Here is a 15,296-nt window from a genome sequence, read left to right on the forward strand (position 1 = left end):
TGTTTATGAGGGATCTGAGTTAGGTTCTTGGTTGGATGGAGTGATACAGAAGGAGGACTAGAGATAAAGCGTGGAACAAGCTCTGTATGGGTCAGGATGGTAGGAAATTGGCTCCGCTCAGGCCTTGGGTGACATTGCCCAGGAGGCCAAATTTGTTTTGAATGCTCCTAGTCTCAGTTTTCTGTTCCTCCCTATCTCTCCCTTGGCCTAGCACTTGAGTTTTCCATCTTCAGTGTGTCTCAGGACCTACTGTGCCTGAACAGGGGCCTACCAGAGGTCAACTCTCCAATCAGAAGGAATGCTGGGAATTTCAGGCATCCTGAAAACTTGGTAGGATATATTTGATAGATTTGGAGGGACGTTTGGTGACAGGAAGAAAGTTATCCTAAATCCTCACCAAGTTATTCTGAGCACAGTCCCCTCTTCACCTTGGGGTCATCCCCAATCTTAGGTGTGGGGTTGTTGCAAACCGTCCCCCTCATGCGAACCCCCACAGAAGAGTGTGGCTGGAAGGACCAAAGGATGACAAAGGTGGCCTGGCTCCTTTACTTTATCATTTTCAGAAAATTAGCCTTGAGCATCAGAGAGAACACATGGGCAACAGATGGACAGGTGGAACTGGATGGTTTCAGGGGTTAATGAAGAGGGTGGCTAAATCCTGTGGGGTAGAAGAGTGTTTCAAGAGGAAATGGTGAGAACGGGCCAAGAGAAAGGGATGGTGCTTCCAGGGCCAAGGAATGGAGGATAGTCACAGGCTGAAGTACTCCACGTACTGTTGCTCTCCTCTCTTGTGCCCAGTCATTACTAATGAATGCATTTTGTTCTATTGAGTGTAGACTCAGAGTGCTTCACAACTTACCAACAGAAAATATGAATAGAAATTGGGCGGAGAGCATGGAGAAGTTGGGGGAGGTAGTTCATTCATTAACAGTTTTTGAGCACTGCTTTTAAGCAGGTCCCTGTGTTAAGTACCAAAGGGGATGAAAAGACAGACCATTAGGCCCAGCAATATAGAGTGCTTTTTATTTAGCCCATTAAAATTTTTAAAAGTTATCATTTCAACATGGAATCAATATAAAAATATGAGCTATTTTACACTTTTTGGGAACTCAGGTGTATTTTGTACTTAACAGCACATGTACAGTTCAGCTCTAGTCACAGTTCAAGTTCTTAAAAGCCACATACGGACAGCACTGCCTGCAGGATCCCAGGGATATGTTTATAGACCTGCATGCCCCGAGAAACTGCAAGAGTTAATCTAAGGCCGGCTGCCCCGATGGGACCTGTGTGAATAGTAAACAGCAACTCTGCGGGGCATGCTGGGAGTTGTAGTTCGTGCTCGTCTGCCCATGGAGTCCAATGGGAGTTGTAGACAGCGGCCCTGTGGAGCACGCCGGGAGTTGTAGTCCGTGCCTGTCTGCGGAGGGGTCAGCGTATCATGGCCGCCTACGCTGAGCTCTCGTACTCTTCCGCTTGGCCGCAGAAAGTTTCGGTTCTGTCACGCCTTGGACCCACGAGCGAGTAAGTGCTGCGGAGGGCCGGCCAGACTCAGGGGGCACCTCTAGCTGCCGTCGTCTCCGGAGCGGCGACCTTCCCTCCGGGCGCGACTTGTCACCTGTTGCCCTTAACGTCCCCTCCCACCCCGAGTCTTCCACAGACCCCGTCGGAGCCCCGAACCCTTGCCCAGCGGGCTTAGGAAGCACCCCGGACTGATGGATCTGATGGATCTAGAACCCAGGCCTCCTCTGGCCATCAGTTAGAAAGACAGACACCGTCCGCCCCCTCCAAGCGCCAGTTCCGAGACTCCCCACGGCCATGGGGTCGCCAAGGAGCCTACCATGTGTGGTCTCAGAAAGAGTCTTGGAGTCTGTAAGCAGAGGAGGACAGGTCCCGAGTTTCTGCTTGCCTCGTCGAAGAGGCCGCTGACCTTAAGAAGCGTACTTCCTGCCTCAGCTGGGCCGGGACAGCCCACCCCTTAACTTTGCAAGACTCCAAAACTTAACTTTTGCCGGAGTCTCTCCACTCCTCCTGTCTGTCAGCGGACGGTTTATTGATCCTGGGCCATCCCAGGCCACGGCCTAGTCTGTTGACCCTCAGTGGCTTGTGTTCTGGTGCAGTTTCAAGATAACCCCTAGATGACTGTTGCTGAAACACCTGTGGGTTTATGAGTAGTGGGGTGGCCGTACCAGACTCAGGCCATGTTGTTAACAGCCTAGGCGGGAAGGCTGGGCTTTCTTTTTGTGAGAAAAGCGTGTGTGGTTGGCGCTTTGACCACGTGGCTCTCAGTGCATTTGTATCCTCTGATACCCTTTGTCACTCTTCTCAGTTCCATCCGCTGTCCCGTCCGCAAAAAAAAATGAGCGCTGCCTGCGCTGGCCACAGCCTGTCTCCTCCTGTGCTTGTCTTACCACAGCAGTTTCCTTCCCAAACAGAGAAATGGGTCAGGGGCTCCTTGAGGGCAGAGGATCAGGCCTTAATCTGCTCACTGCTCGCCTGCCACTTCCAGCCTTCTGGTCGCCTCTGCACAAGCTTAACTCTGCCATCTGCCTAATGCGGGCTGCTAGGTATTGTAGAGGGTTGAGGGAAGAGCTGCCACGCTGAGGTTGACTGCTTTCAGTGGCTCCTGCCCTCTGAAGTGGGCCCGTACTGAGTAAGTCCCACTTGACCCTCGCTCCCATGAGAGTTATGCTCACAAATTGTTGAATGTCCTCTACTAGTTATGAGCTACTACTGTTGTTACCCTGGAGATCAAAGGTAATTGTCTCAGTGATGGGACGTGGTGTTCTTTGATTAAAAGAATCTGCAAAGGTTTAAGGACAGATATTTTCTGCTTCTGTTAAAACTGTTCTTTGTGTGGTGCTTCATTTCGTTTTTATTTTCTTTTCGGTCACTTTATTAGGAAAATAAACATACAGAATCATTGAAAAAATTGTGCAGTGAATGTCCACTCACCTGTTTGATTCTACAATTAATATTTTACTCTGATTATTGTTGTGTTGCTTTAGAGTCAGTCCTCTAGTTGCTCTTCGGATGGTCTTTGCTCCTTTGCCGGCTGGTTTGGGGATACCAGATGGGTTCAGGAGCCACACTTTTAACCTGGTCCTTTGGGGATGAGATGGACCCCACAGATGTGTGTTAATGAGAGGAACCACCCAAAACAGCACAAGATCAGAGCCACTGGTGACTTTTTCCCGTGTTGCTCACTGAGGCTGTGGCTGCTACCTCTAGAACAGGCAGTAGGCACTCAAGAAATGGCAGGCCCCCTGTTCCCTTTAGGGGAGAGGCTTGGATAATGGGTAACCTGTGTTTTCTGGTGATTCCAAGGACAACTTTGGTGCCTCAAAACCAGAGTGCCTTTAATCCTGAGACAGAGGCAGCATATTGTCTAGCTGTGGTGCTGTGGTGCAAATCACTGATGGAACTTACAGGCTGGAGCCACACTCACTAGAGCAGGCCCAGGCAGCAGAGCAGGTAGGATTCATTCACCAGAAGCCTCCTGTGAGCACAGATGGAGTTTGGCCTTGTCAGCATCTGCTCACCTACTGATCCTGCTCATCTGCTGAATGTTACTGTGTTTCTCAAAAGATAAACAGTATTTCCTGTTTGTGATCTCAATGCCAGGTTTCTGTTTTTCTTTGTTTTTAAAGCTCTTGGTTTAATAGCATCTGTTTGAATAACTAAATAAATCAATAGGGTGAGTTTTGAACTGTTTCCATGGTTCTGTGTTTATCCTGCTGTTTTTAGAGGTGTCACTACACTCCCCCCTTAAGGGCGTCAGCCTCCGCACACACGGGCTCCCTGACTGTCAGAAAATCAAGACGACAGAGCCGTGCTGTGTTGGGTAGAAGGTGGTTTTCCCCTCTTCCTCACTTTGGAGCCAGTTCTCCTGTTGGTTTTAGTGGCTGCCCATGGTCCTTCCTGTTCACACATGTCTCTGTGGCACTTGAAGGAACACAGGTGCCTGTTTCTAGTTGGGCCAGATCCTCTGCAGGGATGAGGATGTGTGTGTCAGTGTGTTTCCGAGGACAGACTTGAGCAGAATCTGTGGCCCTGTGGCTGGTTCCAGGCCCAAGGGCAGGTACTGGAGTACTGTACCCTTGACGTGGGGCAGAAAACCAGGTTAGGGGAACCCTTGGAATCCAAAGGAAAAACTGAAGGGAAAAAGCATTCCAAGCAAGACATTGGTCTGCAGAGGGATAGGCCAAGAGAATCCCTGTGAGAGGGGCAGGGTGGGCTGGAAGCTAAATCAGAGGCAGTGGCTTCATGTGGAGCTGGAAGGAACTGTAGCCCCACATGCTTTTTCCAGGGCATCTGCAGCCCGGGTCAAGAGCAGGGCTTAGCAGCCTCAGCCAAAGGTAGCCACTGAGAATGTCTCTTCTCCTTGCCCATCTTCTCTGTGGAGGAAGGTAAAGGGTAACACCTCTCTACACTGCACATGAAAACACACACACACGCACACACACACACGTACACACAAACACGTAGGAAGAGGTCAGAATACTTCCCATAGACAGGCTGAAATTGCCTCAAAATACTTTGAACCAAAGGTACCGTGGGTTTCCCACGGTCATGGCGAGATCGTTACTGCATGACTTGGTGCACAAGAGGGAAAGGCCATTTCACAAGGTGAACCTGATTCTGCCTTCCGAATAGGGTTCCGGATGTTTCCTCTGGGATTTCCAGTGGCCAGACATTGGCCCTGCACCCCCAAGTATGGATGTATGGCTCTTTCCTGAGCAACTGCCCACCTTCCTAAAAAAGACTGCTTTCTCCAAGCCCAGAAGCAGCACCTCACACCCCCAAGTCCCTCTTGACCCTGTTCTCCTGGGTCAACCAACTGGAATTAGGGCCAGTTTTGTTCTACTAGGAGTGACCAAGAAATCTGAAATTGTTGGTGGGAGGGAGGGGGCCAAGAAAGGGTGCAAGAAGTGATGGCCAAGGCTCAAGTCTTCATTTCCTTTAAGAAAGAAGAGATGACTACGAGGGGTGAGTGTTTGGGCTAGATGACCCAGGGCCCACAGTTAGTCAGTGCTTTAACTGTAGGTCTTCAGACATAATTGGGTCACCCAATGAGGCTTTGTTCATGTGCGTTGAAGCATCAGCCTCTGAACTGGCCTCTGACAGGCTCTCCAGCACTCTCCTAGGCACTGTCTTGAAGCCCTGGAGAGGGCAACTTGCCTGCCCACTGACTGCTTCAGCGCTGACTGACCCCAAGACCTCCAGGCCTTCACAGCTGTAGGTACCAGCCAAGCGCCCCACTTCCCATAGGTGGTAACTGGATAGACGCTGTTGGGTGTGCTGAAGCCAGTCAAGGCAATGGACTCTTCAGAAAGAGTTTTTTGCTTTTGACTGGTCCAAACTGTCCTCATTCACATTCTTTCCTGGTCAGTGTGGAATTGACAACTGGGATGCTCCACCTTGACCAGGAGTCAGGGAGGAGCCCGCTGTATGGTGCCCTGTCTGGGTCACATCTTAGCTGTTGTGTTGGGAGCAAGTACAACAAATCTGGCAGGCCGGGCAAGGTTGTCTCCTGTGCCCACAACTTCTCCTCCCTTTCTCATCCATCTTTCCCAACATGGCTACTCAGATGCTGTTGTGGACTGAAAAAATATATATACACAACGTGAGAGTTACCTGGGGCAAAATAAGAAGTTTAGCCTGGGAGACAGCATCTCGGGCCTCTCAGCTCTGAGGAACTGCTCCGCAGAGGTAGCGGCTAAGGTCAGTACTATATATGACTTTAGTGAAAGGGGGTGCACGCAGTCAAGCACGCATTTTGCAAAGGCTTGCAGCTAGTCGTGAGCAGCAGATGTCACTGTGAACGACCTAGTGCTTTTCTCGATATGAGAAGATGTAAGGATTTGGGCTCATAAAATCTCCTCCTGAAAATACCTGTTCATACCTATCTGCAGGCCTGTTCTGCTAGTTTCCCAGAGTACAGAGTGCCTCGTTCCTGATCTCCATCCTGAACTCCAGCCAGAATGTGTTGAAGGTCAGTGACTGCAGTGGTTAGAGTGACTTAATCCTTGTAGAGGCAGATGGCAAGTGCCCATTTCCAGTTGGCACGCTGTTGCTCCTGCCAGAGTCAGCTTCTGGGCAACATTAGGAGTATTAGTCATTTGTACCATAGTGTGAAGAAGTTTATATGAGTCAGCGTCTTTATATCTTAATTTGAGGTTGAACTGCTGTCTCTGTTGTTTAAGGCATTAGTGCAACTGGGCAGGTGTGGGAGGAATTTGGAAGTCGAGGAAGGTCCTTCACCTCTAAAATAATACCTCAGTTGTGACTTGGAAGCCAGGAAGTAGTCCCAGGTAGTAAATAAGAATTTTTAAAAATGTGTTTAGTCCCTTTTTGTCTTTATCAGCAGATTGGATGGTTTCAGACATTCTGGATAAGCTTAAACCTAATTTTGTGTTGTTGGCAAGAGATTCCACTGTTCCCTCCAATTTTATAAAATAAATTTCTCTGGTATTTAAAAGAGCTTGCCAGAAACTAGTGAAGGAGGTGTTTACAATGTCATCAGCAAGGACCCTGGGTTCCTGGAGGTGATTTGCACTGTGGGGGTCTTGCAAGGTGCTGGAGGCCTGGAGCCCATGGCGTGTGGACAGAGCAATCTCTGAGTGTCTCCTGAATTAGGAGAGCAGTTTGCAGTGGGTTGTAGAGGTCAGGACCATGCTGGTTCATGCCAGAAGTCTGGGATCCCCGTGATATAGTAGGAAACACATATTTGGTCTCTGTCCCTGGTTCCTGCCACAGAACTTCTAATACTCTTGGAATTTCCTGACTAATAGGAGTGTCCTTTGTTATTCAAAACAAAACCCTTTCAACCACACAGGCAGTTTATGCTAGTAAGGTTGACTTTTCCTGGGCCCCTGGATAGGTGGTGTCTTGGTAAGGGCTGGTTGCTAGAGGACTTTCAGCCCCATCCCTTAGACCTCGCTTCAGAAGGGCTGAAGGTGGAGTTAATCACCAGTAGCCAGTGATTTCATCAGTCGTACATTAAGTAATGAAATGCTCAAAATTTTCCAAGTGAGGCTTCAACAGTATGTGAACCGAGAACTTTCAGATGTTCAAGCTAGATTTAGAAAAGGCAGAGGAACCAGAGATCAAATTGCCAACATTCGTTGGATCATAGAAAAAGCAAGAGAGTTCCAGAAAAACATCTACTTCTGCTTTATTGACTACGCCAAAGCCTTTGACTGTGTGGATCACAACAAACTGTGGAAAATTCTTCAAGAGATGAGAATACTAGACCAGCTTACCTGCCTCCTGAGAAATCTGTATGCAGATCAGGAAGCAACAGTTAGAACTGGGCATGGAACAACAGACTGGTTTCAAATCAGGAAAGGAGTACGTCAAGGCTGTATATTGTCACCCTGCTTATTTAACTTCTGTGCAAAATACGTCGTGTGAAATGTTAGGCTGGATGAAGCACAAGCTGGAATTGAGACTGCTGGGAGAAATACCAATAACCTCAGGTATGCAGATGACACCACCCTTATGGCAGAAAGTGAAGAGGAACTGAAGAGCCTCTTGATAAAAGTGAAAGGGGAAAGTGAAAAGCTGGCTCAAAACCCAACATTCAAAAAACAAACATCATGGCAGCTGGTCCCAGCACTTCATGGCAAATAGATGGGGAAACAGTGACAGACTTTATTTTCCGGGCTCCAAAATCACTGCAGATGGTGACTGCAGCCTTGGAAGAAAAGTTATGACCAACCTAGACAGCATATTAAAAAGCAGAGACATTACTTTGCTGACAAAGGTCCATCTAGTCATGAACAGATCCATGGTTTTTCCAGTAGTCATGTATGGATGTGAGAGTTGGACCGTAAAGCTGAGCACTGAAGAGCTGATGCTTTTCAACCGTGGTGTTGGAGAAGACTTCTGTGAGTCTCTTGGTCTGCAAGCAGATCAAACCAGTCAGTCCTAAATGAAATCATTGGTGAATATTCATTGGGAGGACTGATGCTGAAGCTGAAGCTTCAGTCCTTTGGCCACCTGATGTGAAGAACTGACTGATTGGAAAAGACCTTGATGCTGGGAAAGATTAAAGGTGGGAGGAGAAGGGGATGACAGAGGGTGGTCAGAAGTACAGGCAGTGACAGGTACTGGGACTTGTGACTGGTGTCTGAAGCCCGGGCAGTCTTATGGACTGAACCCTTAACGTGTGGCGTCTGCACTGACTCCAGAGTCAGAATTAGAGTTAGTTAGTTAGAGTTGAATTGAGGGACTTTCCTGGTGGCCCAGTGATTAGGACTCCGAGCTTTCAGTGCTGAAGGCCTATGTTTGATCCCTGGTCAGGGAACTAAGATCCCATAAGCCATGTGGCATGAACAAAAAGAAAACGAATTGAATCGAGTTGCAAGACACCCAGTGGTGATAACTAGATATTGGTATGGGGAAAAGCCACACATTTGGTGTCAGAAGTGTTAGGCTTAAAAACAGCTCATCCTTAAGCCAAAGGGCAAGCTCGTCTGGAGATACGAGGAAATAGATGGAGGGGGACTGCCCCCATTCTGTCTTTTGTTCAGTAATAACCTCAGGATCAGGAAAAGGGAGGCCAAAATACTGAGAGTCATTCTTTCAAATCCATGAAACTAGCATTCCTATGGAGACCATTTGCTTCCTGAAACCTTGGGAGGTGGCGACCCCCAGCCGTGTGGGGAAGCCTGCTGTGACCTATAGACCCAGCAACAGTTTCTCAGGGCTTTTACCTTGGTGGTGATGCAGGCTCTTGGGAAAACCAACTTGTGTAATCAGTGCTTGGGCACAGCTCACCCCATGACCTGGGAGCTTGGCCTTGGCAGAGGGGGGCATGCCAGGGTTCAGGCAGAGAAGGCCTCCTGGGCTCGGGCTGACACCTGCAGCTTCACCAAAGCACCAGGAGGCCCGGAAGGAGCATGTTTCTGTCTGGTCAGGCTCACCCTGCCAAGATGCCAGTTTGGTTTACGGACACTGTTGCCCTCATGCCAAGCTCCAAAGAGGACTGGTTTCTAGGAAATCGAGGTTGGTTGTATGGTTCGTGCGATATCCCAGCCAGAGCCTGGATGAGGTGACTCAGAGCGTGTGGTTGTCAGGACTTCCTCTCCAGGTTCCGCCCTCCCCCTCATGTTCGGGTTCTCCCCCTAGCTCTCAGTATGCACACAGACCCAGTGGACTCTCCAGGTCATCATCTTTCAAGGTCATTTCCCCCTGAAGCTACAAGGCTCTCTGTTGCCCATAATTGAATAAGAGGCATGCAGGTACAGATGTGGCCTCGACACCTGTCACGCCCTTTCCTCCTCAGGTCTCTTTGATGACCTCCTATTCATGTTTCAGGCCTCGCCCAACCCAGTCGCCATCACAGTGTCCACCACACTCTCCCTTCCCCAAGTGGAATGAACGTTCCCTTCCTCGGGTCCCATTGCATCTTGTTAAATTCGTCCCAGTGCTGCTATTTCTTTTGTTGAGATAAAATGCACAGAAGTGAGGTTTGACACAAGTTTGTCAAATGTACACAGTCACGTAGCCACCTCCATAATCAAGACAGAACAGAATTGCTCCCCAGACTTCTGCATGTTCTCCTGTAGTCAGACCCTCCCTTTCCCGTCAGTCCTCGGCAGCCGTAGGTCTGATTTCTCCCCAGAGTTTCCCCTTTGAAAGAGCAGCGGGCACATGGAATTGTAAAGTAGATGGCTTTTCAGCCTGGCTTCTTTCACTTGGCCGACGTCATGTGTTGCGTGTATCCCTGGTTCACTCCCTCCCCTAACTGAGTGCTCATAACTTTTCATTCGAATCTCTGTGTGGACCTCTTCTGCTTTATCCGCACATCTAAACGCCTTCCTGGCTGTCTTGTCGGCGCACAGCCGAGCTCCTCCAGGGCTGGATGGTGCCTGTGTGCCCTGAAACCCCAGACTGAACTTGGCAGGGCGGTGCTGGGCAGCTGTGCGCTGACAGTGGTGGTCCTCGACCGTCTCCTCCTTGCTGGGAGGCGCCGAGTGTCTCCCAGGCAGCAGGGCCTCTGCGCAAGTCTGACCCATCCTGGGCTGCTGCTCTCTAGGGCCCTGGCTGGTCCCTGCCTGGGCTGTGTGTTCAGCAGGGGCCCAGAGAGCCGCCCAGGGAAGGCAGGCTGGCTTCTGGTAACCCAGCGTACCCTCGCTTTGAGGGTGGGGTGCCAGCACTTTTACTGGGGACTTTGGCAGAGTCTGTGGGTCCTGTGACCCTCCGGGGCTCTGTGTCTGAGATTCCTGGGGGTGTGGTGCTGGCTGGCTAGTTCCTCCTAGGCCGGAGAAGCCCTCTTTGGGCCTTGTTTTCCCTGAGTCACAGCCACGCTGGCTTGTGAGTTAAAAATAGGCCTCGGGACATCTGCGCCATGACAGCCCCTCCCTGCGCCCCAGGCTGACCTGGAATGCTTTTGTAAATATTTGGGAACTTGGAGTTCTCCGCCGTTTTTCCTCCTGCCTTGTCTCCTGGAGTAGTGAGGGTGACGGGAGCGTGTGGGCCAGCTCGTGTTTGAAACACTCAGGCTGGCAACACACTTGAGAGGCCCTGGAGTTCAGAGCAGTTCCCAGAAGCCAGTGGAAGTGGTAGCATTTGCTGGAGCGACAGTGGCTCCGTGTGGAGCTAAAGGGGGTGAGTTCAGACTGACCAGCGTTCCCCTCCCTGCTGGCCCGGGCCATAGACGAGTTACACAGCTTCTCTGCACCCAGGTTCTCCCTTGCACGTTGTCTGCCCCTCCCCCATCCCCAGGGTACTGCTGAGGATTAAAATGACTGAGTGTGTAAAGCACCTCACAGGCCCAGTGCACAGGTGGCTACTCTGGCCACCTCTCGTCTTGCCAGCCCATTTTGCCAGCAAACGTTAACGCCTTTGCATTGGCCATCTGAGGCAAGGACTAGAGGTTCTGGAAGGAGGATTCATTGGTGTCCACGTGCACGTCCATACCTCCTTCCAACGCTGCTCGGATCTCCTCTTTTTTGGTCTCCCGCCACCACTGTGTCCTGACATCCCTTCAGCAGCTGCCCAAGTAGCGCTGGTAACTCGGGACTCACCAGCCATGAGAGGACTAGCCACACTTAAAATAGACACGTCCCTTGGCTGTGCAGGCCCCCGATAGCCCCTGGTGTCTATCCTCCCCGGCTGAGACGGACGCTGAACGGCTGGAGGCCACAGACCTCCCCGAGAGGCAAGCCAGGCTCTCCTTGGTCCAGAAGCCCTGAGGGTATGTGTCCTCAGCCTCTCCCTCCACGGCTGCTACTGGCCAGAGCTTCCCAGCCCTTCTTCCGAAAGCAGCCTGGGAGGGCGTGGGGCCGGGCACGCAGGAGACGGAGCTGGAATGGCCGCACCTCAGGCCTAGCTGCAGTGAGTGGCGGGTTGGACTGGTTCTGGCCTCGCTGTAGCAGGGTGAGGGGAGCTCTGGGAGGTTTTTAAAGGTGGAAAGTGAGGTAGGCCTGCCTAAGAGGGCAGCCTGGGAGGGGAGCTCGAAAGAATAGGTGGCTCTATTTAGTTGATCTCATTTCTTCTGAAGTCCAAACCAGGTCATTGTTCCTGAATGTAAGTGTCTCAGAGAATGTAAGTATATCAGAACAAGGCTCACGCAGAAGGGTCTAGCCCTTCCCGTTCAGAGGAGACGCCCAGACGGGGTGCCGTTGCTCCCGGAGCAGCGTCCCTCTCCCACTGACTTCAAACCTGCCTGTGACCCCTTCCTCCACGGCCTCCTCCCCATGCAGGTGCCACCATGGAGTCTGACCGCTGCTGAGCAGCCCCGGGCAGGAAGCGCGCAGCCAGGAAAGGTGACCCCAGACGGTCACAGCCGCCATGGCGTCCACCAGCGGCGAGAGCCAGCTGCAGAGAATCATCCGCGATTTACAAGGTACGGCCCGGCCGCAGGGCACCCCGAGCTTGGCGCTGAGGGAGCTGTGGCTGTGCTTTGCCGGGGCCAGCTGAGTTTCAGCCCTGTGATCTGTGTTTACACCGATGGTAATCGGAGCCCTCAGCACACATCACGGAAACATTTGGGCCTCAGATGTCCACTGCATGTGAAGCTGGAAGAACTTGCCTGGCCCTCCTCTCAGAAACTGTAGAGGCAGTGTGTAGACAAAATCAGATGCCCCTTTTTGTGTCTGACTGTCGTGTGTGTGTGTACACACACCATTGGGCAATGCTGGACTTGGCTCCCCTGTGAAGGAGTATTCACCCGCCCTCTGAGTAGGAAGACGACATACCTGCCTTTCTTGTTTTGCTCTTCCACCTGGTCCCGGGTGAACTCACTCCAGTTGGGCCTGCTGCCTCCCAGCCTTTCCTGAGCTCAGTGTTGCCCAGCAAGAGAGGCCGGCTCGTGGGCCTTGGCTGCACAGAGGGAGAGCGGCCGGGGGTGCGTGTGAGGAGAGCAGGCTTGGAGGAATGGGCTGTGTTCTCTACTGACTTTGGAGTCCAGGGCCCAAGGCCACTTTGTGGGTGCCATCCCGAGGGTCAGAGGTTTAGCAAGTTTTCCGTCCCTCGTGGATCACCGGGGCAGGTCTCGTGAGCCTCTCTGGAGCACCGGCACATGTGCCGTACCCCCTTCCTCCACGTCACGGGGGCCCTGGTGACACTCCTAATAAACCCAAGGCCCAGGCTCCTGACTGCTCAGACCTGTGACAACCAACTGCGTCGCTCCAGGCCAGTGGAGGCCGCAGGAGTGTTCATTGTGAGGGTCACAACTAGATGAGATAAAAATCACTTTCTCAGACTTACCTCCTATTTATGTAGAGCTTTGGGCCTCTACTAGCTGATGATTACGTGGCATTTCACTGTGCCAGGCACAGGTCTCATAGATAATAACTCATTGGGTCCTCACGTTTGGTCCTGTGAGGCAGGAGCCATTTCGTTCCCATTTTTCAGATGTAGAAACAGACACAGAGAGGCTAAGTGACTTGCCTAAGGTCACATATCCTGTCAGAGCCTAGGTTTGCACACACAGCTGGTGCCATGGGCTGCACTCTTAACCACACCAGTCCACGTCCAGCTGCAATGTGAGATGCCGCTTTTCTTTTTAAATCTGCACACACGCATATACGCGCACACACACACAGAAAGTAAAGTGACAGTCCCTGTAAACCTGAGTTTGCCCTGGTCTTCAGAGCCTTCTCCACAAAGTAGACCGTCTTCCCTGTGTTTCAGTCTCCGGGTCTCACGTTGACTCTGGGACCTGGGGGTCCTGATTGGAGGGAGGAGAGAGGAAGGGAGGAGCCGTGGCAGAGCTTGTGATCCAGGGAAGAGGACAGGCATCTGCTTTTGTTCATTTGCCCTTTTCCACCCCGCGAGCTGTCCTTGCTGTCATCCCCCACGTCCCAGGTCATCCCAGTGTCCGGTACGCAGTGCTCAGAGTACCTCAGTGGGAAGTTTCAAAAGGCATCACACTTTCTCAAGACCCTTTCCTTTCATCTGTTGGTAACAGTCAGAGTTTAGAGCAGGAAATTTCATATTCCATATCCAAGGCTCCTTCTTTCTGCATTTCAGGAGTTCCCACATCAGATGCTGTGAGCTTTGCCCCTGCATGAGGGTGGAGGAGGAAGGCTCTGTGTCCTTCCCGGTCCCTGGCCCCTGGCCCTCAGAGCCCCCACAGCAAACGCTTCTCATCGGGCACACCGGACATTGGTCACGTGTTGTGAGACTCAGTCCCAAAGAACCTCTTTGCTGTTGACTCCCTTGGCCTGAGGGGTCAGAGTTGGTTAACTTTTAACAGCTCAGGCCCAGCTTCAGTCTTGGGCACATCTGCTTTCTAATGGCTCCTTTTCTTTCAAGAATTGTCAGTGAAGGCAGTTTTGTCCTGCATATCCCAAACCATCTCAGCTGGGGACGTTTTTCTCAGGGTCTAAACCAGACCCACCTTCTGACAGTCCCTCTGTCCCACAGAAGGGCTGTGAGTGAGAGTGAGAGGGGTTTTTCCTCATTTTCTGCATTGGGAGGTAAATCGTCTTAGAAGTTAAGAGAGGACCCCTGGGTCTCTTGAGAGAACCAGGGTTCTTGTCCCAGCTCTGCCGTTGGCCGCTCTTAATCTTTGGCCAAGTACTCTGACCTCTCTGTGAGCTCCTCGTCTGTAAAGTGGGGATGAAAATGCCCACCTTTGTCAATTCTGCCTTGTACCATTTTTTTTTCCTTCACATTTTAACAGCTATGAAATTGGGCTCATCTTAAAATCAATTGCGTCTTAGATTTGTTGCAATAAAGCAGTTCCTGCCTCATAGCACTCTGTTGAATAAGGAAGCTGCGCAGAGGCCTGGCCCCTCAGCAGCGCTCAGCTGGCAGGAGCAGATGGCGGTGTCACTCTTGCTGCTGTCGTCATGGCCACTGTTTGCACATTCTGGGTCCTCAGGAAGCCTGGGCCTACCTGTCCTGAGCAGTGGAGTTACAGTGAGGAACGAGAAACATGGTGGGGAGAGGATAAAGCCCTCAGGAAGTCTGTGTTAGGGACTGCCGTAGAACTCGTCCACGCAGCGGACGTTTTGTCCAAATACTGCTTGCAAGTCACGAGGCCTTGGTGGGCTTACAGGGCCAACCGAGAAAGGTGCCGAGTCAGCGAGCTGTCATAAAGTACCTGTGGGCTCTCAGGACAGCCTCATGCCTTCTGACTCGGAGCTCCAGCCCACGGATGCTTATGCAGCACCCCGCGTGTGCTCAGTGCTTTGCCATCGGGGACCACTTACTCCTGCTGCCCTGGGTCATCCTGCTGCTCTCTCTGAGGCCAGCCTCCATCTGGTTACATGTTCCTGTTTGTTGTCTTAAAGATGCTGTGACAGAACTAAGCAGAGAATCTAAGGAAGCAGGGGAACCCATCACAGACGACAGCACCAACTTGCATAAGTTTTCTTATAAACTTGAGTACCTCCTCCAAGTAAGTGACTCCCGTCGTGTGTTGCTTTTCTGCTCTGCTGTCTTGTCTCCCCCTTGGCTGCCTCATCAATACGCAGGGCGCAGCTCCAAAAGCTCAGTGGAGCTGTCGAGCCCTCCTGGTTGGACTGAAGGCCAGAGCCGTCCCCAGCATCCAAGTGTGATCCTCGGGGGAATCAGATTCTTGCCCCTTAGTATGGTGTTGGGAATTGAGAGCATTCTTCAGAGAGTTTAGTTTCCCTGGTAGCTCAGCTGGTAAAGAATCCACCTGCAATGCAGGAAATCCCGGTTCGATTCCTGAGTCAGGGAGATCCCCTGCAGAGGGGAACAGTTACCCGCTCCAGTATTCTTGCCTGGAGAAGTCCATGGACAGAGGAGCCTGGCAGGCTACAGTCCATGGAGTCACAGAGTCGGAGATGATGGAGCGACTGTCGCTCCACTTC

The 15,296-nt window shown here is 51.5% G+C and overlaps 1 protein-coding gene across 5 annotated transcripts in view; it reads left to right on the top strand.

Moving 5' to 3' along the window:
• FYCO1 (FYVE and coiled-coil domain containing 1) overlaps positions 1,089-15,296 on the top strand; it is an 80,196-nt gene continuing 65,988 nt past the window's right edge. Inside the window, exons 1-3 of one of the 5 annotated variants that reach the window (XM_018067084.1) lie at positions 1,089-1,521; positions 11,712-11,854; positions 14,751-14,857. In XM_018067084.1, the coding sequence (XP_017922573.1) occupies positions 11,800-11,854; positions 14,751-14,857 (162 nt within the window). In that variant the 5' untranslated portion in view covers positions 1,089-1,521; positions 11,712-11,799. Of the gene's footprint in view, positions 1,522-5,799; positions 5,993-10,525; positions 10,615-11,079; positions 11,204-11,711; positions 11,855-14,750; positions 14,858-15,296 lie in introns of those variants that run through there. The other 4 variants (XM_018067079.1, XM_018067083.1, XM_018067080.1 and 1 more) reach the window with 4 other exon arrangements.

This window comes from Capra hircus, chromosome 22 (genome assembly GCF_001704415.2).
Source record: "Capra hircus breed San Clemente chromosome 22, ASM170441v1, whole genome shotgun sequence".
Taxonomy (NCBI): Eukaryota; Metazoa; Chordata; class Mammalia; order Artiodactyla; family Bovidae; genus Capra; species Capra hircus.